The following is a 22,985-nucleotide window of genomic DNA, read 5'->3' as shown; positions in this document are numbered from 1 at the left end:
CACTTCAAAAATTTGCTTTTTGAAGTTTTTTTTCTTCTTTAAACGCAGTTTTGAAAAGCAGATGAAATGAGCTTCTCACAACCACGTTTAAAAGCACCGTTGTAAAATGACGTAAATACCCTTCATCTAATAATGTAATTCCAACGTAAGTCTGGTTGTAAAACCCAATCGATGTCTCTCTTCTTTGTTCAACCTAAACCCTACAGACACCTCTAGATTTCCATCGACGATGACAAGCATCTCCAATCGATGCCAACGACAGAACCCACAAAGCTCTCTTTCCCTCTCTCTTTCTGTCACACAACTCTCTCAATCACACAACTTCTCTTCTTCTCTTCTCTGTTGACAGAGAGTTTGTGTGTGGCAAAATTGTAAATTGAATGGACAACACGTTTTCTTCTCAAGGACTTAGGAGTTGGAAAGACTCACGATAGATTGGTTTCTTCTTTTACGACTTTGGCATAGACTTCAAGTTCAAGAGAACAAGAGAGAGAGAGGAGTAACGAATTCATTCTCTCTATTTCCTTAGTTCAAGAGAGAGTAAATTTCTCTATGTGCAATTATGTTCCTCGATATTTGAAAGTAAATTTCTCTATGTGCAACTGATTTGGAGCATTTTCTCTACTTTGTGATCTTTGATGGCATCATTTTGAGTGGAAATTCACGAGATTTGGAACTGTGTGATATTATTTGTCTGCATTTTGTTTATTTTAATTGAATTAAGTGATTCAAATTATTGTTTTAATGAAATCTGAGGGTCTAGGTGGATTGACTTTTTAAAGTATTTTTGACTCTCACATAATCAAAGACATTTAAAAGAGTCAAAAATAACACTTTAGAAGTACAGAAATCGTTACTTCCCGATTTCCTTCTCGTGGAGTCATTTTACCGTCAAAATATTTTGTGCGGTTCCAGTATTACCTGAAGAGTAAACTGTATTTATTTATTCTTAATCCATAAAACAAAAACAGAACCTGTTCATCGGTTCACCCTCTCTCGTTCTGAACTCGACAGTACGACAAACCTTCCTCCTCGTTTGGATCTCGACAGAACGACAGAACCCTCCTCGTTTGGAACCTACAGAACCCTCGAGAGCAGATCTCTCTCCCTCGGACAGTGTTTTCTCCCTCGGGCGACTGCAATTTCTGGTCTTTGAAACCCTCAACGGAACTCTCAAGGTATTTTTGGTGTTGTTTCAGATTTATCAAACCAAATCTGATCAAAATTATGAATTTTGTTCAATTTTTTCTTTGTTTGGGGGGGTTTAGCTGTACTTGTTGGATTTGAGAAAAATAAGTTCAATTCTGCGCCCCAAATGATTGTTCTTGGTGCTCTGGGTATCTTCCTGTTGAGATTTTGTTGTAGTTTTGTTGAGTTTGATTATTTTTACATGTTTGTTTCTCAAAAGATTTGAGTTTGCTAGAGAAGTTTGTAGTTAGTGCCCCAGAATTGGGATATTTTTTATCTGTTTGTTCGTGGAATTTTAATATTCTGCAATATTTTATCATATAGATTAGGAAATTTTCCAATGATTGAGCTAATTGTGTCTCTAAATCATTAAAAAAAACGATTTTATGTTATATATTTTTTCTCTTCACGCCTCCTTTGAATTTGCTGCAAGTAGGTTGTGGAATTTTAGATGAATATTCTGCATAAACGAAATTGAGAAAACCATAACTTCTTTGTAGAATCCCTTTGCTATAAAATGGGTTCATGAGAAAATTGAAACTCTGCTTTAGGTGAATAACATGCGGGATTGGTGGAGTCAGTGTAGACTATGACACTTTTTGGGCCCTCAAACTAGAAAGTGAGGTACGTCTCAAATCTATAATTAACTTGTTTTGCTACGAGTTTCGTGTTTCTAGGTTCCATATTCTTATATTTTTTAAAGATTTGAAGATAAACTATATGATGAGTGTTATCAAATCCAACATGTTTGGTTCCTACCAATAGTTTTCACGCAAATTACCTTAAGTTACCAATTGTTTTGGAGTTTTTTTTTTTTATTTCCTTGAAGATTGTTGAAGAAAATGAGTTTTGTATTTGTGAAAAATGGAAGATTTTGGCTGATTTAGTGGAAGGAATGGTTTGGTGACTTTTTTATGATTCTGTTAAAAATTGAAACTATACTCTCTTTTTTAATTTAATTTTATTTTATTTTTTTGGGTGGGGGTGCTATGTTTTCTTCAAGACAGGGGTTTGAATGGTTGAACAAGACTGTTGTGATGAGAATTTTGGATCAGACGAGTTGAATTATCTGGTTTTGTAGTCAAATGAAGTAAGATTTAGTAGTTGAGAACTCAATTTTTCCGTTTTATTTTGAAATTGTGTTTGAATTTTCGGTTTTTTTTAATATAATTTCTTCGACTAATTTGTTCCCAAATTATTTTATGACTCTTGAAATGGTGGTTCAATTAGAATGTAATGGATTGTGCTAGGGGATTTGTTCAAATGTTGCTTACAGATCCTCTATCATGCTTCCTTGTCTCTCTTCCTGGTCAATGGAGCTTTGGGGCCAGCCTTGACTCTTATTATAAGGGTATGGGGTTCGAGACAAAGAAAGATCAAGGCAGCATATCAGTTTTTCCTATATACTGAACTTGGATCTGTTTTTATGCTATTAGCTATTCTGTTGATTCTTCTCCAAACAGGAACCACCGATTCACAAATCTCATTAACCACAGAATTTAGTGAGCGGCGCCAAATCTTTCTATGACCATTGAAAGAAATCAAAGTTTCTTACCTAGTTTTGACAATCGTTTTACTTTTTTATTTTTTTGTTTGATAGGTAGTTTTGGCAATTTAGGGAAGTTAAGAAGTTTAGAACCACATGTATGTTCTCATTCTGTTTTGGCTTCTTACTCAATTTATATATATTTTTTAGTAATTAATTTGGCTTAATGTTATATTTCTTGTTTGTATCGTATCAAGTATCAACTTTGGGTCTATTATATATAGGATGGAGAGATTGAGGAAGATGTTTCTCATAGGATCAAAGCTGGATGGTTAAAAGGACTGTGTGCTTTTGGAGTGCTATGTGATTGACGAGTACCAAGACAGTGCCAAGAAGTCTTAGTAAGACCAATTATGCTTTTATGGAGATGAATTTTGGGCGGTCAAGAAGCATCTAAATTGAGGGTTGTTGAGCCAAGGATGAATGGAAAGACTAGGAAAGAGAAAATTAGAAATGAACACACTCAATAAAATGTATCATTAGCTCCCAGAGGTGATAAACTAAGAAAAAGTTGATGAGATGGTTTTGACATTGTTTAACGAAGGTCAATTATAGCTCCAATTAGAAGAAATATTCTAGTGAGATGTCTTAAAAGAGTGTGAGGAAGACTTAAAAGATCGTGCATTGAGATATTAAAATCAAATATGAAAATACTTTCACTAATAGAAAACATTGCTCTGGATGTATTTTTTTCATGTTTTTATTTATTTCAATTTTACTTATTATATTAGCTATGGTTATTATGTTTAAATGATGTTAAAATATAAATGAGATGTTATGTGAATGTGTTATGTATATACGATGTAATGTGGTTGTTGGATTGTGTATTATGTAGGTATTTTATTTATCAGAAAAATTTTATTTGTCCATTTTTAAGAGGCGATGTTGCCAAAATTTCTATAGAATTATAAATTTTTTTATAATTTTTTAAAATCAAAATAATTATTTTTATAAATTTTTAATATAAATTTATTATATTTATATATATTTAATGTAATTATATATTTATAAGGGTATTCTAATCATTTTTGATGCATTCTGGGTGCATTATCAACATTAAGGGTATTCTGATTATTTTACCCTAATACAGCAGAATTCAGAAGCTGTATCAAACAATAATTACCAGATTCTCGTAAATAATACAACACTTTTATAAAACTCTATCAAACAAGTTTTTCAGTGTTCCAGCTTTTTACAGTTGTTTCTGACAGTAGTTTCTTACAACAGAATTTGACAGCAGATTTTGGCAGCTGTATCAAACGAGGCCTTACAACTATTCCAGATGTCGAAATGTCAACGAATTAATTGAAACTCATCATCGAACCTCAGAAATGTTGAACAAAATTTCAATCGCAATTTTAAGCAGAAAATTTCCTCGAAGTTTTCGTTTTCGAGCTAATTTCAACTCCAAAATTGAATCTTGGAGGGTTTTCTCTTGTTCTTCTTTTCAATCTGGAGAATTTAGGGTTTCCAGCAGCTGCTACGATAGTTTTCCAACGAAATACGAGTTTTTGAGCAAAAATTTCTGCTCTAGATCGTTAGATACGAGCATCAGTACATGTTGGAACTGTGGCACTGTTGCTGAATCAAAACTATTTCTCACTTGCTCGTCTTGTAGAAGTATTCAACCTCTCGATCTTTCCATCAATTACTTCCAGATCTTTGAGCTGTAAGTGTTCATAAAAGTGTTGTTGAATTTGACAGATAAAAAATCTTTCTTTATGAACAAAACAAACCTGTAAATATGGTACATGTTACTGTTATATTGTAATTCATTGGATTCAATACTGAAATCTGAGTTCAAGAAAAAGAAAACTTTTTTGGCTTGGAAATAGCATTCCTAATTGTTCCAATTATGATTATACAATATATATCCTTTTTAAATGGTTAACTTCCTTTTTGAATATTGGCAGAGAGAAAGGGTATGAAATAGAGGATCATAGTCTTGAAAGAAAGTACAAAGATTGGCAAAAGAAATTGCATCCTGATTTAGTTCATACAAAATCTGAGGTTTGTATTATATATAATTTTTTTTTTATCATGATTGTTTTATATATAATTTGAATTAGGGGAATTTGAATAGTTCAATTTGTGATTTATGTTGATTTTGGTGTCTTCTTAAGAAAGAAAGGGAATATGCGGCTGAACAGTCTGCTCGGGTGATTGATGCCTATCACACGCTTAGGAAGCCATTGTCAAGGGCAATATACCTTGTAAGGATTTATTATTATTATTTTTAATTTTAATATATATATATATTTTGGGGAGGGAACTCATTTTGATGTCTTGTTCATGAACGAGACCGAGTCATCTCGGACAAGTTTTCTGATACATTTGAGTTGTTTCGTTCAACAATGAGAAAAATGAACTGTGGTTTTAAATCTCTTTCGTTACGTTTGACTTGTCTATCCATCCCGTTGGTGGACAATACCTAGACATATCAGACAAGTCGTCTCAATCTTGGAAAAGATTTAAAACCATGGGGGGAGGGGGGATGTGAGGGTTTATTTTTGGATCTCAGATGTTTTTCATTGTCATGTTCAAGGATTGGTTACATTTTGCTGTGTACAAATGCTCGGCATTTTTATTAGTATTAAACCACTGGTTATCATCACAGTTTTATTTTACTTGAAGGTTTGAAAATTTTCACTCTCGGGATATTGTTGTACTACTTAAATTCAGAGTTATCTAGTGCTATTTTCATTTGAATTAATCACTTGAATGAGATCAGTTTTTTTGGATTGGTATTTAGAGAAAAATTTAAAAATCCTGGATTACTTGTACCATTCTCTCTGCTTATAGTATAACTAGAAAAGATAAGTACTTGATTGCAGCAATTTTCTAAGGGTTGATAAGGTTTAAAGTAGTATCAGTGACAGTGGTGAACCTGTATCATTAGTCACTGTTTTTAATGTGTACATGAGTGGTTTGTTTGAGAAAAAAATATATATATATATCTATATCTATATATATATATATCTATATATATATATACATTATTGCAAAACAAAACCTATCAAGTAACTGAGGATATTTTAAATAACTAAATTGCTCAACATGGCCTTAATCCATGAAGAATTCAACATCCTTTCTTGGTTGGAGGTGACTGATCCAACTTTTTGGCCGTTGGGGAAGTCCAATGATTCTTTTGATTGGGTATGCAATGACAATGCCTTAGTGGGTTTCGGCTTATAATTGCCCTTATCTATTCTCCCTCTATTCCTCTGAGCTGTTTGCTTAGTCTCTTCCTATTCTTATATACTTTATCTTATACAAAAATTAAAAAAAATATTACCTTCCTCCTTGACAGTTGCTGCTTGAAGGCATACACGTGGATGAAGAGAAAACACTGTCAGAACCAGAATTGCTAGCCGAGGTATATTCTAGAAGAGTCTGATTTGGCCTATCTTTCTTTAAATTTATTTCTATACCAAGACAGCTTTTCTGTCTTAATATTTAACGATATAACTTTTTGTGATCAACATTTTAAACATTTAACTTAAGCTGTCTTGTTATAGAAATAAATTTTAAACAAAATGCTTGTACTGCCATGAGAGGAAACGCAACTGTGTGGGAAAGTCCAAAATGTGTCTGCCAGCTGTATTACCTATATAAAATGATTTGGTAGCATAAATCCTTGCTTATGTGACAGTGAGAATTCCATTATAAAAAAATGTATATAAATTTATTTGGAAGGATTTTTTTTTAAGGAATAGACATGGTATGACAACAAATAGTTATTAGTTAATTTCAAGTCTATGTTTCATTTGTGACTTATGGTTCAAGTGAAAATGTTAACATTCTATCTGGTAAACCCTGAAAATATTATTCTTGAGTTCTTTGTAGTTATTTTCACACAATAGTAAGGGCCATTGGTAACCATTCTGATTAGAATTGATAGTATTTATAATTGATTCAACCAAAAACCATTAATCCAGAAATGCTAACAGGAAGTTAAAAAATGGTGCCTTCTAAGGATTATTTATAGAGGACAACATGTTTAGTAAGATTATTTGCATCCCAAGGTATAAAAAAAAAATAGATTCTTTGCATAATCATTCTCTGTTTCCTTTTTCTTCTACAAAATAGAATACCATTTTGGTTTTAAAATTATCTAGATAATTACTGAGAGAAAATGTGATGAAGTCAATAAGTTGTAGTTTTCTCCAAAACAAGATAAATCGTCAATTCAATTTTCATCCCCCAATATCTAGAATTCCAATTTACTTAAATTTCCAGATCATGAGGAGTGACCTTTGGTAACTCCTTAACTTATGTATTCATTATTAGAAAATTCGATGGAGTTTCCTTTGTATTTTTGTACTTAATTTTTTTTTTCAAACTTGTAAACACCACCTGCTTTCATTTCCGTAATATTCACAATACACAATTACAACTTCAAAGTAACCAAAACTATATTTGCATCCAGTTTCTTTTTCATAACTTTGATTAGAATTGACTATCTAATTACAAAATTCTAAAACTTGTACATATATTACCTTTTTTTTTCTGATAAGTGTAAAATTCTCATTAAGAAAGGGAAAAAAGATAAAGGAGGCTGAGCTAGCCCCCAAACAAAGAAAGCAAAAGAAAGAGAAAGCTCAACAAAAGAGCTCCTGTCTTGCCAAAAACAAACACCGATTATGTATTCCAGTCTCAACTTAATCTTCAAGGGAATATATAGGGCGTTGAGCTTTGGGGAAGGCTCAACAAGTAAATCTATTCATACATAGAGTTTTAAGTAGAAATCATAGGTTGGTTGCTTAAAAAAACAATTCCAATAAAATTGCAAAAAATTTTATTTTTAACGTACCTTCAAATCACATTTATGTAAATCATATTAATTATACAAAAAAGAAGAATGGCATGAAAAGCGACCATGAGACAAATATGAAAATCTGGTTCATGATGGCTGAAAAACCTCTTTATATTCATTCTCACTTAATCATTAGTTACACATGTAATATAGCTATACACGCTACCATTCAATTTAATAAGCATTGAATATGAAAGTGCTATCTTACATTCAAAAGAGACAACAACGATGAACACAGATGCCCCACCTTTTAATTTGATCCACCTTGTGAGTGAAGAAACGCCTTCATCAACTTTTATTTTGAACACACTTAGATCAGAGAAGTTGTGAGTGCCAGGGTCTATCTCTAAGAGACCTCCCAAATGATATCCAACTTAACGCAGTGAGAGGGGTTTCCAAAGTTCAAATGGAAGGTTTGAGAGCTCAAGCCAAATAGATTCATTCTGTTTGATGGAAGTTCAATGAGTTACATAGAGCAACCACAGCCTAAAACACACGAGTGGGATGTTTAAGAGGTCACCAATCTTACCGAATGTATTTCCCAAACTTACATAAACCCTCAATGGAGGACATTCGAGTTTGGGAAGATCGTAGGGACATTGTTTTCGGTTAAATTCTTTTACAATTTCATTGTTGTAATTGTCAGACCTTCTTTCCCGTTTCTATTATATGGTGACCAAAGATCCCATCTAAGATTTCATTTTTCTTCTGGTCGACTGCATAGGAGTAAATTCTAACATTGGATAATCTTATAGAAAGGGGAGTTACTACTGTCAACTTTTGTGTGCTATGCTGCAAGTCAAGTGGGGAGTCTATCAATCATTTTCTTATTCATTGTCCATTTCTTGTCAGGTTTGGGTTCATTTCTTTAGGTTATTTCAAATCCCATGGTGCATCCTATTCAATTATGGGAAAGAAAGCTCATACTTACTCGTTGGCCTGTAGTGCTCATACTGTTAGTAAAGGTTATTCCATAGGTCTTCTGATATTGTGCACAAAATTTCAATGATACCCTTACTTTTATGAAGTTCAAACTTCAAAAAAGGATTTGAGTAGAGCTTGCTCAGTTGGATAACATTTGTGATTGTTGAAACCACGACCTGAGTTCAGAACCCACCTTCACCCAGTAATTATGTCTGAAAAGACATAAGTTGAGTCACTACTACAAGTTTTGAGCAAGTAAAACTGTAAAAGGCCCAGGCGTGAGGATTGGAAGTTCAAGAAGAGCTTGACTTAAGCACAATATATAATCAATTAAGACATATTTCCTCGATTCCATTTTCATCTATGACACCTACTTGTCAATAAGAGAGTATTTTTGCCAGAAAGTTGTTCTATTTCTGAATTTAGCAATATTTCTAAAATTTTCATTTTTTTTTATACAGATAATGGAAATTAGGGAAGCTGTGGAAGAGGCTGCTAACTCTCAGGCGTTAAAGCAAATCCAGAGTCAGGTATAACTTGATTTCTTTTTCCATACTACACGCTTTCCATGAGAGGAATGGTTAAGTTTAGATAGCAAGACTGAAGAATGCCGTGTCAACTTGTGCCATGAACGTGGCACACATACAGAAGGGGTAAACACCACCATTCTGTTTGTCCCATCTTGTCACAGATATAGAATATGTGCAACTAGATTGATGTACTTATCATCTTTTCTTTGATTCTAATCCAGATAATAGAAAAACTGAAAATTTGGTCTAAATCATTTGGAAATATGTTCAAGAACCAGAAGTTCGAAGAGGCCATGACCTCAATTCAGAGAATGACGTACTACGAACGTATAAATGAAGAAATTGTAAAGAAGCTTTGATAGAGGTAATCTTCTAGCAATTTTCTTGATAAATCTTAAAATTTGCAAGTAAGACCAAGTTTACCATTTATCCTGTCATAAGTACAAAAAAGAAAAAAAAGAGAAGTTTTTTTTGAGAGGATGGGAATTCCTGCGTATATCATTTCTACAACAATTGTATGTCGTTTTAGTTAATGATTTGGCTGTCTTGTGTTAGATCTCGCCTGATCAGATTCAGGATTGACTGATGGAAAGTTAAAGGTCCCATGTGAATCAGGATCGTTTCGTACTTAGTCTAATTTGGCCTGGTTCAGGTCTGACTTGACTTTGAATTTGTTCACATTGCCTGGCACAGCCTTGACTCATCCTAAAACCTTACCTGAGTAGCCCTTGTCAACCCTACTTGACATTGACGCCAGCTGATGCAACTTTGGATGGTATGAGGCTGATTGGCATGCAAATAGTATTTTGTTAGATCTCTGAATAAGCATTCCAACACATTTGACGACTTGTCAATTTGGTATCTGAGTTGGGAAAATTACGTCCATTAGAAATTAATGATAATTATATCAGAAGAGATTTGAGAATGTAGACCTCTTTTTCGGTATCTATTTGTTGCGATTTCATATGACTATTGATCTGTGATCTTTTTATGGGATCCAGATTTTTGATTGTCTTAGTCATCTTCTCTTGAAAATAGTTCGACCAAAACTTTCTAAAGGTTGGGTGTTTTCATCGGGTAACTTCTGTATAGATCGCCATGGTTATGTTTGATTGGTAGATGATGGTATAATAATGGATGGCATGAGGATGGTTACATGAATGCGATGATAGATGATATGTTGTTTGATAGTGTGATGACTTGATAAACAGCGTCATAGACATCATATATGGGATCTCCTTATACAACATTCCAGTTGTCACTTGCATCATTATTCGGAAACATATCTTTTTGTTGATCATAGTTGCTTCGATTTGTTAATCAGCACATGCTCCCTAGGAAGGAACTTGCTTTGATATCAAATGATGCACGAAAAAATGAGATTGGTTTTGATACAAAATAAAAAAAATATTTCCAAGATAAACTACAAAAATATTATCATCAATCAAAAGTCTCCTTACATGTTCTTGTAACCGACTATTTAACGGAAAACAAGGCTCAGAAACTTTTTTTAAGACCTACTAAGAAAATTCTTGCCACTTATTTTAAATAACATAAATAGTTTCCTAATAATAACTAAAATACCCAGAACAAACATCAAAATCTCCCCCGAAGTCGTAAAATAGTTCTATATCTTAATGAATTTTTCTGATGCCAAGAGAGTGCTTTGGAGGTTTATTCCGTTTGTTATCTGCTGGGAGATTTGGAAGGAGCGAAACAGAAAATGCTTTGAAGACAAGGGTTTGGATGCTTCTAAGGTTTCTTTGTTGGTCTTTTTTGTATCTTTTTTTGATGTAAGGTGTTTGTCGAGTTTAGGGGTGTCTTCTTCAAGGACTTTGTTGCTCGGTGGGAGTGGGTTTGTTCCATTGCCTTTCCTTAGTTGTTTTATATCTGTAGTAGGTCTTCTCGACCACTTTCTCAATAAATGATGTTACTAATAAAAATAAAAATAAAAATTCAATGTATCTCACAACTCTTTAATCGGATATCTAATTAAAAATTTATGTTCGTTAGTAGAAATTTACGATATCTACCATTAGTCTTTGCATGAAAAAATCTGGAATTTTAGTTGCATTACAATTACACTTGGGATCTAGTTTTGTAAGTTTTTTTTTTTTTTTCTATTTTTGGAAGGTACAATAATTTTATTGAAATAGGTTGGATGGTTAAGTTGGCCATTAAGATTACAAATGAAATTTAAAAAACATAAATTACAACTCAATATTGCATCCCATCGGAACACAAAATCTTCGAAGAGAACTCCCTTAAAATCCTCGAACAACTTGCTCCTCAAAAAGATGAGATAAAAATACTCATGATAATATCTTAGACAGAATACTCCTTCCCCTTGAACATTCGACCATTTCTTTTTCTCGAAAGGCCCTAAAACACAACAAAAATTAATAAATGCAATAGGGTTTTTGCTCTATCTTGGAAATCCCAAGTTTGCCAATTCTAAATCACGAATTGTAGAAATCATCTTGAGAAAGCAAAAATTATCAATTATTAAGATTTTATTAGCAAATGTCGAGCACATGAAGAAGTTACTTTTTTATGGTTTTTTTTATTTATTTATCCAAATAGCAGATTGGGAAATTTTGTTGAATTAATAATTTGTAAATAGGCTAATCCGAACGTGGATCTCGAGGTTATCCTAAGAGACGTGGACGCCAATGGATCATTCCTCGATAGGTGTTGTGTTGCCCGCTAAACGTCATTCGCCATGATACTTGCTGCAAACACATGCAATCTTAGACGTCTAAGCCCGTGAGATGACGCCTAACATAGTTGGCCGTCAAATGCCTCTACAAGTTACAACAGACGCCATGGTGCCAAAGACATCAGGTGGTTTCAATTCTTTTGACAGAGCTGACATTTTAACAACAAAAGTGGGGGGGAACCTTCGAAGTTAGGGTTTGGTGGGCCTCTCTTGTGTAAATAACATCTAATGTGATGAGTGCTTTAGGCTCTGCAGATGCAAGTGTGCAACAACAATGTCAGTCACGCTGACTCCTCTTTATGTGGATCTTTATGGGATTGCTGCTGTCATAGGTTGACCTCTTCTGACAACAGAAGGGAAGGTCAGTCTTGGACGCTGACCAGGTGTACCTACCATCTAACACCCTAGCTGGCATCCTCTATACGAACTAGCAGAGAGAGAGAGAGAGAGGGCCCCTCTATTTAAAATGGCATGTCTCCATTGATGGGACATGAGTCCTCGATTGAAAGGGTTGAAGCTCTGTTCAAGCTTTGACTCTGTACTGCTACTCACACCCTTCTTTACCAACTAACTTCACCTCCCTTTTACTAGACAAAAGGTTGTCGATTCTATCTTGTCTGATTCTCAACAAAAATAGTTCTTAAAGATTGTTATCCACGGGCAATACCTTAGGTGAATGTACTTTTAACTAGAGAATTATAAAAAGATTTGATTGAGAATACTTCTTCCTTAAAAGATTTTATAAATTAACCAATCTTCCACATTGGGGATTACATATTATGAGATAGAATCTTAGTGACGAGGGGAGGAAACTCCCAATCATTAAATCTCCTTTTGAAGTGTTTTGCCTAATGAAACTTTCTAGCCGAATTTGTCTCGAAAAAAATGTAGTGTACAAGATAAGAAATGATCCTACAAGGGTCGAGTTGCATCATATGTCCTCCCAAAAATGAATTATCCCCATCTCTACCCTAACAGATATTATTTTCCTAACTCTAGAAGATTGTTGCATATCCTTTCCAAACATTACATCCAAACAACCTTGGAGCCCCTCGTTGACCCTCCATTTTCTTATCCATAATTTAGCACTAATAGCCGTATTACACAAACAACATTCCACTTTGAACCTGCATAGCCATTTTCCCAATAGTGCTTCATTCAGTTCTTCCAAATTATGAAAACCCAAGTTCCCTTGTACTTTGAAGCGATAGATTGTTTTCCACTCCACCAAATGAATTTTACAAATACCAAAATTGTCATGCCAAAAAAATTTCTAACTAACTTATCTAATCTCTTTATCATGAATCCAGGGATTGTGAATAAAGATAGAAAGCAAATCATGATACTAGTAAGAGAGCTTTTTATCAATGTAATTTTCCCTTTTAGAAAGGTATACTTAGCTTGCAACCCATCCTCTTAATGATGGTTTTAAATAGCTTGACTTCTATATGGAGCACCAAAGGGCCTGTCACCCAAGGTATCTAAAAAAAATTAGCCCCAAGGAGAAGAGCTAGATATGTTGAGGGTAGGGATTCCACTTTTCATCACAAAATTCTTGCCAAGTTATCTATGCGAGTGGCCCATTAATTCATATTTGTTTAAGTTAATTCGTAAGCTCGATACTCATTCAAAACAACACAACTCCTATTTGAAGAAATTGATATGCTCAATGGAGGCCTCTAAGAATCCAATGTCATCAACAAACCCACAATGCGTGATCTTGGGCCCATTTTTTCCAACATCATAACTGCCTTATCTTCGTAATGGTATCACAACACACCTTAAAAAAATTCCAAGGTAAATTTTTTTGGGCTTGGAGCTTTGTCTCTTTCCATACTCATGATAGATTGGTATACCTTGTTCTCCTTGGTCGGTCTTTCTAACCATATCCTTTGGTCGTCAAAGATCTCGTCAAAGTAAAGATTGTTCAGAGTTGGATGATATACACAAGAATCCAAATATAAACTTTCATAAAAGTTTACCACTTCTTCCCTTATTTTCTCTCAGTCTTCTAAAACCACGTCATTTTCGTATACATATTTGATTGGTCCTTTGGTGAAAACTGTCCATTCTATGAAAAAACTTATATTATTCAATATTGTTAGATGGCATATGCAACCCTGTGCGACCAGCATAGACTGTTCGCATATCACATACACGGTGGTATATGCTGGAAAAACACTTTTTTTTTTTGTAAAAAATGCAGGAAAAATTGAAAAAAAAAAATGCTAAAATTCTAAAAAAAATCCAAAAAATACTTAATAATTAAGCAATGCACAAATTTCATATTTTCCTTCATAAATCATAGTTCATACATCAAACACATGTAAGTAAAAGACTAAAAATAGTCAATTATCAAAAAACAATAAGTCTAATAGGCAAATAGTCATCTCCACTAGGATCATCGTCATCGCTTCCATTCCCGTCGTCATCAAAATGATTTCCCTCCTCTACATATACGTCATCCTCCTCAGTCTCTTCGTCTTCGGATTTAACCAATTCTTCATCGTCTTAACCTTGTATTACTACTTCATCTTTGTTTTCTAGTTGCCTCAAGTGTCGACCAATGCCTCTTCTTCTTTGGCTTGAGCTTTCTCCAAGTGTTAGTGCAAAAGCCGCTTGCTCAACTTAGGCCTTTTGAACACAGGGTCGTCTTGTGCATCTGTGATCCACGGATGATCTGCTAAGATCATCAATAGAGATGGGGTCATAGAAACTGAGATTCTCTTTCCTCAACGTGAATTGCTCGTGCAATTCCTGGTTGTATTGCATGAACACCAAGTCATTCAACTTCGTTTGTTCTAGCCTGTTTCTCTTTCTAGTGTGGATTTGTTCAATACAAAATAATTTATAAATATTAGATAATTATTTATTTCATTGAAAGAAGGATACAAAATATTAAGTGTTTTATTTATTATCAAGATTTGTATATTTATTTTCTTTATATATAAGATTATATTAATATTTTTTTCACTAAGAATTTGATGCATAAGGAAGAGAGTTACTATTGCCACACCAACTTTTACTAATGCCACACCAACTATGTGCAGTTCTTTGGTGATTTACATAGGAATTGGTGTGGCATTAGTAAAAGTTGGTAAGGCAATAGTAGCTCTCATAAAGAATGAGTTTCTTTCATGGAATTTCTTGAAGTGAGTTCACCATTCTCGGTGTGATTCTAATGTTCTATTCTTTTATTCCATCTCCTTTTCTTTTAATCTTACTTTTCTTTTCTTTTCTTAATTTTCTTTTCTTTTAGTTTTCTTAAGTTCTTGAATTTTGGAAACCTACGAACCTCAATCACTAATCATTTTCTTATTCCTTTAATCCCTTCCCCCTTTCCGTAACCCTTTCCTCTACCCTATTGAAAAATATGGTAGTTGTAAAACTTTTCATTTTACCTTTTGCGTTTACCCTATCCTAGCCCAAATCCTTAGCCCAAGCCCCAACCCCGCTTATTTTCCTCTTCTTCCCTCTCCATCCTGCATCAACTATCATTTGCCTTGTTAGACTTGATCGACCTTTCCTCTCACTGGCAAACCAAGTAACATTAAAATCACCACCTATACACCATGGTTTGTCCCATAAAGCTCCAACATCGTCAAGCTCTATCCAAAATTGTAATTAATCCCCTTCTAATGCAGGACCATAAATTTCATAAAACATCGAATTATTTTGCCCTCAATATCTATGCATAGAATTGACTGGGAAAATACATTTGATAAGTCATTACATATGTAATACCCCGAATTCTAATTAGTATCTCGAGAAAATAAAATAGTGAAATTTGGAGAAATTCTAACAGAGCGACTTAAGGTAGAATACTCAGATTTTGTTTTGTCCATCTTTAACGAAATTTGATTTTACCATTGGATTCAAAATGATCGAAAAATATACTTTACCCTGTAAGCACGCTTGAATTTGAGTTCGGACGGAAAAATTATAAAATCATCGAGTTTCGCATTAGATATTTATTAAGTAGGTAAATGATACTTTAGAAAAATAATTTGAGAAATCCGATCATACCATTAGATTCGTATCGAAAAATAACTCGAAATAGAATATAAGATTATATAAATCGGCATTCGAGAAAAATAACTCCCGAAATGACACTTACATCCCACTTAAGTTACAAATATTTGAATTCTATTAGAAAAATCTGATTTCTTCTTATTCTCCTCTCCAAACAAAACTCTTTTTTTTTCCTCAAAATTTGCAACTTAGATCTACATCGAATTAGAACGATTCAAGCTTTGCCGTAAGAAGGAAAGTTGTGTATGTCGTCAAGGACTACACGTGGACACAAATAAATTCGATTTTCGCCAGAGGAAAATTTTGAAGATTGGTCGGAGGCAATCTTAAATTCCGTTCAACCGTCGAATATAGCTCAAAGTAGGTTGCCTTCCATTCTACCTTCTAGTTATGCAATAATTTCATAGAAAATCCAAGCGATCTTCAATAGATCAATTATTTTATCACATTTATACATATTTGAACGTATTGGATCAGGTTTGCATGGCTATTTTTTATTTATGTTAGTACATTTGATTTATTTGATGTATTTTATGAGTAATATAAGGTTTTGATCGATTTTGATCGAGCTTCGATGAAAAATCAATAATTCAAAAAGTATTTGAATGTTGAGTTTGGTTTAATTTTTTTGTGTTGCTTCCATATAGTATGTTACTCATTTCCTATATTTATTTCATTAAAAACAGTTAAGTATTACTTTAACCCCTCCCATTTTGAAACGTTGGGAATGATTGTAAAAAAAAAAAAAAAAAACCCATTTTTAATTTCAACTTTGAAAAATCATTTTTTCAACACTTAGCCAAATTTTCATAGATTTCCAGCTTTTACGTCTTATGGTTTTATTTTTGTTTCCGAGTCTTTCAATTCAACCAAAACCATCGAATAGAATTGGTTGATGCTCTATGGATTTCGAATTACTTTAAAGATGAAATTACTTTGATAGATATGTAGGAAATTAGATGATAGATTGATCGATTTAATTGATAGATGGATAGAGAGAACGTATGTTCTCGATTGATTGATGTGACAATACCTCCAGTTCTACGTAGTGGCCATGCCACGTAAAACGTGAAAGATAGATAAAAGGATGAGATGGTTGATGGATGGGAATGACAGATAACTATCACTGGAGGGCACTACCAGACGTTGTTTGTATTTTCGATACAAAGAAATTAGTATATAGTATACAAAAATAAACTAGTTTGTTTACCAGAAAAGGTTCGTAGCAAACCCATAAAAAGTGAAGTATTGTTATGTATCTGGAAGCGACGAGTCAATCTAGGATAGTGCTAGATGTCATATGCTTTTCGGTAGTATGAGATACCTTACAGCATATTACTGCTTATGAGATTCGAGAATTTCTCTTACTTATTTTCTAGGGAACGTATGTAAAGGCGGCCTCTGTATAGTGTAGAGCTAGGCGGGGTTCACATACATTGCCTCTTGATAGGCTTCAACACGAAGGGTCTTTTGGGCTAATTAGTGATCACTGTTAGTCTGTAGTCGTCAAACGGTCGACCTCACCGTTAGTTGAACTTAGTATTGGGTTCTTGGTCAACGGCCAGTCTGAACCAGATAAATGGTCATCCAACTGTGGTATGCTAAACCGGCCACAAAATCAGATTATAACGATGGGATTCCACGTCGGATTGGAAGTTTGAAATAACAAATTACCATAGCCAAGATGGTTATATCGACGTGTTTCTTTGCTCTTTTATCGACTACACCACCGTGTTCTTATTATGTATCTTTTCCTTATTTTGTGATATTTGATTGATATTTTTATTTGAAAGATGCATAGGTTACTTTAAATGATAGAAATGATAGGTTGAAATTATTTAACTGTTTATTGAGTATACTTAGACATTTATCGTATGTTACATTATGAAAAACTTGCATTATTTAACTGTTCAAATGATTACTCGTGCATGTATGACTCGTTGTTACAACGACGTTCATCCTGCTGAGTAACATTCCCCTGTTACTCACCCTATCCTTTCCCTTTCAAATTATTCAACTTTTGAAGAGCTGTTCTTTGAGGAGTCTTTTGAGGAGGTCCTCGAGGAGGATCAAATTGATGTCTTGCCGCTACCGTGTCTTTGAGGATTAGTAGAAGATCCTAACGATTTTTACTTGTAAATAAGAAACATGTTAGTTTAGAAATTTTTGTAACCTGATGTATGATGAGATTGAGGATCATGACTTGTATCAATGTTTGTCGATTTCTTCAGCTTACTCTAGACTCTCGTATAGATGTTAGTCAAATGTTTATTCTGCTGTGTATATTTTCTTTTTCATAAGTATTATTACTTGTGAATGTTCTAACAGGTTGTGTGATTGGTTACCTCACACCTCGAGATTTTGACTGATGAATCATAGGGATTTGTGTTGGGATTTCTGGGCGTGACAACATAGATGACACTGAAGTCACACAACCAAAATTCCACCCGTGAGCCAATTGATGCACGATATACCAACCCTACCTCTGATACCCAAAAAGCTCAGATATAATTGTCACTCAACTTAGTTTCTTACAATGAAATGAGGTGATTGAGATCGAATAATTGACTTCACATACGCTCTTTTCCCAACCTGCATACGTTCCATGGAAGGATTCTAACAATCATCATCTTGAGAACCTACTTCCCTCCCTCTCCTACCTATACCCCTCATTTTTAATGGAGCTTTATTAAGTTCCGCAGTAGTTGAACATATGTACTATTCCTATATTTGTGATCCTCTCGGCTCCTTACAACCATTCTTCCGGCCGATCTTGAATCATTCTTTTGATGCTGATGATGAATCTAGTTAAGTCCCAGGATTTTTCTTGCAATAGCAAGGCATTCCTCATTTGGGATGATGTTGGTGGCCCATTTAGATTGCTTTCCTAGACTACCCCTAATTCCTAGTTTCTCACCATCACCCCCTGACCTGACTTTTGCCTTGTTATGGTTCTTGGAAAAACTAGTCCTAGCTTGACTCCAATATGAAGGATATGGTCCAACTACCAATGAACTGCCACTTCCATAACTTGTTTTTTCCTCACTCGTTTACCCAAAAATTTGATGTGTTTGTTACTTTAAAGCTCCTTGGCAGATCAAGGAACTAGCTGTTGCGACCCATTGCCCATCTCCACTAGTTTGTGATTGGCAGTATCATTCGGCCTTGCGATGGATTGACGGAGTTGGTGTTCCACAAAGCTCTTACCAGTAATAACCCCTTTCCCGCAAACCGCAAATCGCATCTTACCTTGAGGCTAACTCCCCATAGAGGAATAATTGTGCCATTTAGAGAACCTAGAAGACACAAATTGTAACAAATCATGTGACTTAAGGAAAACACAGCTCTAGGAAAAAACAAGTTAAAAGATCGACATGATATATTATCAATAAGAAAATGAAACAAATGAACTGTGCTTCGGGTTGGAAAAGTAAGAGATGGGAGTGATGATACCCAGGGGTCTGTTGATTGAGAGTGTGGATCCTGTGATTTACTGACTTCTTAGCTGATAGATGGGTGCGAAAGAGGAAGATTAAGCATTAACCGATATTTCACAACTTGGATCTGAACGCTGAGGTCACTCCTATCTTTTTACACTTCCTTGCTGGCTCATGAATAGGCAAAAATGAATCGATACTGCTGGTTGGTTCACTCCTTGATGTGATGTCACACCCCACACATTCAAGAAGTTTCGACAGATGATGGTCCTCTGGAGTCTCGAGATGCAATTGCGACCGGGGTTCGAGATGGTCCCTGCTCCCGTCTGGAAAGTGTTCGTCTTCAATGGTTTTGGATATTTAAGTCTCGATTATTCCGATAGTTCCAGATCCCAAACTTTTGCATGTCTCATGTGAGGCAAGACCTTGGTTTGTGTTCTGCTATTGGTCCTCAGACTTTGGACTTACACTACACTTCGCTAACTTCTTCCTTTCTTGGATATAACTTGGGTTCTAACTCCTTGTGCCCATCAGCAAATGCCTTACACCTCGACGAATTTTTCCCAACCAGAATTCTGTTATACGAGTTCTCCCTCATGTTGATCACCCTCACATAAGTACCCTTGTTGTTGCTAACTCTTTTGGCAATCAAAATCCTATTTTGGCTTAGTTATAGGCAAGTCCAAAATTAATGAGGCTAAAAGCTGCACATGTTTTATACTATAAGGATCATCCAATTGGAGGAATATGGAATTCTGGACAATCAAAGGGATTCCTGATAGTTTGGTCGGTATAGGTTATTGAGTGTTTGGTCACATTTATGGCAACATTGCCAATAGTGAAAGTAATTTAATTCCATTAATATTATTTGTTTTCTAAGTACATGTTCATGTGGTTTGAATAAATCTGCAAAACTATTGGATAATACACAAACAATTTTTTAATTTTTGTTGGGTTTCTTACTAAAAAAAAGCCCAATCTTGTTCTTAAGATTTGGAGGTTGCAGAAGATGAATCTTGATGTTGAAAAGGGGTTTTGAAAAAATTCACTGACTTTTGTGTGTATGTACTAAAAATTACCAAATATTGATGGATGGTGCCTTGTAGCCTACACTGTACACCTCAATCCGGACTATTCTTCTGGCAGAGGGTTTCTCTTGTTGTAGACTGAATATATCATTTAACATCAATATGGTTCTCAAATTCTCCGCCTATGTCACGGGGCTCTTACAATCAAGATAGATCGCTTGATGAAGGATTCCCCTTCTCCATTTGTTTTTCCTGCTATCCTGTCAATCTGAGTTTCAGATCTAAATTAGCTATTGGAAAAAAAAAAATGGTTTCTTATTAATCTACGTTATTCTTTTATTCCAGATGATAAATTGTTGATTTGCATGATCCGATCATTTAGCATAGTTGGGCAACTTGCGTGTATAAATAGTGTATGATAACACAATTATAGTATTTTATATAGTTTAGTATTACTTTTAGAATTCTAATATTAACAAAGATGACTGACGTTGGTTCTTTTTTTGACAGACAAACTGTTCAATTGAAATAGGGAAGTTCTATGTTGAGTGTTGATCCTACGATCTAGGTTCAAATCCCGTTGAACCCAACTTCGTCATCTCTTTTGACCGGCTAATCTCTTGCTTCCGTATCCAAGAAAAAGCTTCGTTTGAGGCGAGGTGTGACTCAAATTTTCCACTGGTGGCTAAGGTATCAAATCAACTCTTATTTTCATGAAAACTGATCTACAGGTAGACCTTTCCATAGGCCATTATCTATTTCATTGTAATGTTCTACAATATATCCCTTTGTCATGTTAAGAGTAAGCTACACTGAGTTCTTAAGGTACTGCTCGAGCTGAAGTAGGCCACATAGAGAAAGAGGGTGGGATTTTTTAGTGTTTGGGCCCTTTGACTTGTTGATTTCAGGCCCCAACCAACTCTTCGGAAGAGGCATTTTTCCCTCACAGGTTGCCACATCAGCAGATATTTTAATTAAATATCCAAAATACCCTTACTACACTGATGTTTAACCTGCTATAACAGACTTTGCTGGTGTGACAATTGCCTTTTTTTTTTTTTTTTTTTTTAAATATATTTTTACCGACTGTAATTGCTGAATTTTTTTGCTGAAAGAACAAACTGATACTGGCAAATGAAACACAGAGACAAGGTTAAGTGGTTTACAGGCTGGTGGGAGGCACTGTTCACAAACAAAGTGATGATGATAAAACACTGACGACGACGAATAGCAGAGACGATGTTACATGGAGTTGAAAATTAAAAAAAAAAAAAAAAAAAAAAAGCCAAAACAGAGACAAATAGTAGAGAAAACATTATAGACAAAGTATTTTGTCTTAATATGGGTTAAAAGTTTCGGAATGGGCTGATTTTTTAGGAGGACGATTTCTATGATGAGAAAATCATCCTCAAAAAATTAGTCAATTTTGAAATTTCTAACCCTAGTTTATAAATTGAAGAATCGTGAACCGTCAATTTTTTACCGTTAATTTGTAATCACTTTTCAGAGGGTTTGACGTTTTAAAATTTGCTGATTTTTTGGTGAGGTTGATCTATGATTATAGAGATCATCCTCGGAAAGAAATCAACCTGAAACTTTTTAGCCATATAAGATAATTTTAAGTAGAATGTAGTCTAGGATTTTGTCAAAATAACCTGACCCATATATACAACATAAGAGTACTGACCTTGTTCTGCGTTAACATTATACTGATGTGGCAGTGAACAGATAATCATAGATTTCTTTCTTTCCTCGAGATACAAGTGAGAAAACCAACAGTTCTCTATGCATTGCAACATCAGCATAGTGTCGCATGCAGTGTCCAACCTAGTCAGTCCAGCATTTTCAATAACATAAAGCTATTTGTATTACCCACAATGCTTCCATAAACAAAAATAACGCCTCCAAATAACGGTTCACGGATCTTCGTATAAAAACAGTATAAGTAATGAAAGGCGCCTTAATGAGTACAAAATAATTAGTAAAAAGAGTTTTTCAAAACTTCGCCGTTGTACAAAGTCTCATTCACTATCATAGTGCCATGACCTGTACCATTTTGCTAGCATTTTCAAATGAGTAGTGCTGGGGTGATAAAAGGGAGACACAAGAGTGACAAAAACTCTTGGTGTCGTACACATTATCGTAGATGCTTTTCCGCGAGATATGAGTAAAAAGCATCTATGGTTATGTGTGCACCACCACATCATTTTTGTCACCGTTGTGTTTCCGTTTGTGCCATTCTCATTCCAACATTTTCTTTTTCAAATACTCGAAGTTTCTCTTGATGTGTTGAATAGCAAAATATAACGGTGGACTAAGTCAATGGTGATTAGATGCCGTGAAGAGTCAATTAGTCGACTATTGGAAACATCACATGGTGTCTTGTTAGAGAAGAAAGTCAAAAAGTTGACTTTTAGAGAATAGGACATCATATAGATGATTGATCTTCGAAGAATGAAGGAGAGCGTTATATCATGAGATGGCAGATACGTGTACGATCTTAATATCATCACAATGGGCTTAGCGATAAGGCTTATGCTTGTTAGAAATGGGATTTTAGTTGTTAAAGATAAAACAAAGAGTGATGGGACTATCGTTGTTCTTCCCATAAAAATTAATATAAAAATAAATTTCCTTAACTTGTGGGGCAAATAAGGGTCTGTTATTTATAGAAGCCAGCTCAAACTTCAGAAGTTGGCTTCTGGAAGAAGTAGAAGCCCAGAGCCTAAAAAATCATATTCGGCAGAAGCTTGCTCGTTACAGAA

The 22,985-nt window shown here is 34.6% G+C and overlaps 1 protein-coding gene across 11 annotated transcripts; it reads left to right on the top strand.

The window, feature by feature from the left end:
* The first annotated feature begins 737 nt into the window (after window positions 1-737).
* Window positions 738-21,332, top strand: LOC147384460 (DNAJ heat shock N-terminal domain-containing protein). Of its 11 annotated transcripts, XM_086425159.1 has the most exons (10): window positions 843-1,178; window positions 1,740-1,812; window positions 2,789-2,832; window positions 3,962-4,403; window positions 4,648-4,744; window positions 4,858-4,947; window positions 6,045-6,110; window positions 8,936-9,004; window positions 9,226-9,368; window positions 20,731-21,325. In XM_086425159.1, the coding sequence occupies exons 4-9, from the start codon at window positions 4,066-4,068 to the stop codon at window positions 9,361-9,363; spliced, it is 798 nt and encodes a 265-aa protein (XP_086281285.1). In that variant the 5' UTR covers window positions 843-1,178; window positions 1,740-1,812; window positions 2,789-2,832; window positions 3,962-4,065; the 3' UTR covers window positions 9,364-9,368; window positions 20,731-21,325. The 11 variants fall into 11 exon arrangements, 10 of the variants coding, with proteins under 10 accessions (XP_086281292.1, XP_086281293.1, XP_086281284.1 ...); XM_086425158.1 differs by lacking the exons at window positions 2,789-2,832; window positions 20,731-21,325 and adding an exon at window positions 9,560-10,021 and having other exon boundaries at window positions 840-1,178; XM_086425165.1 differs by lacking the exon at window positions 2,789-2,832 and having other exon boundaries at window positions 842-1,178; window positions 1,740-1,807; window positions 3,975-4,403; window positions 20,731-21,326.
* The last annotated feature ends 1,653 nt before the right edge of the window (window positions 21,333-22,985 follow it).

Source organism: Akebia trifoliata, chromosome 15, assembly GCF_017979445.1.
Source record: "Akebia trifoliata isolate Shusen 1 chromosome 15, ASM1797944v1, whole genome shotgun sequence".
In the NCBI taxonomy this organism is placed as follows: Eukaryota; Viridiplantae; Streptophyta; class Magnoliopsida; order Ranunculales; family Lardizabalaceae; genus Akebia; species Akebia trifoliata.
Note: the sequence above shows the minus strand (reverse complement) of the source record. Positions and strands in the feature narration are given on the sequence as shown.

Coding starts and splice junctions, on each gene's coding strand:
- LOC147384460 (XM_086425165.1), top strand. CDS start 4,066: ATGTTGAACAAAATTTCAATCGCAATTTTAAGCAGAAAATTTCCTCGA. Junction 4,948..6,044: donor TGTCAAGGGCAATATACCTT/GTAAGGATTTAT, acceptor CCTCCTTGACAG/TTGCTGCTTGAAGGCATACA. Junction 9,005..9,225: donor TAAAGCAAATCCAGAGTCAG/GTATAACTTGAT, acceptor ATTCTAATCCAG/ATAATAGAAAAACTGAAAAT.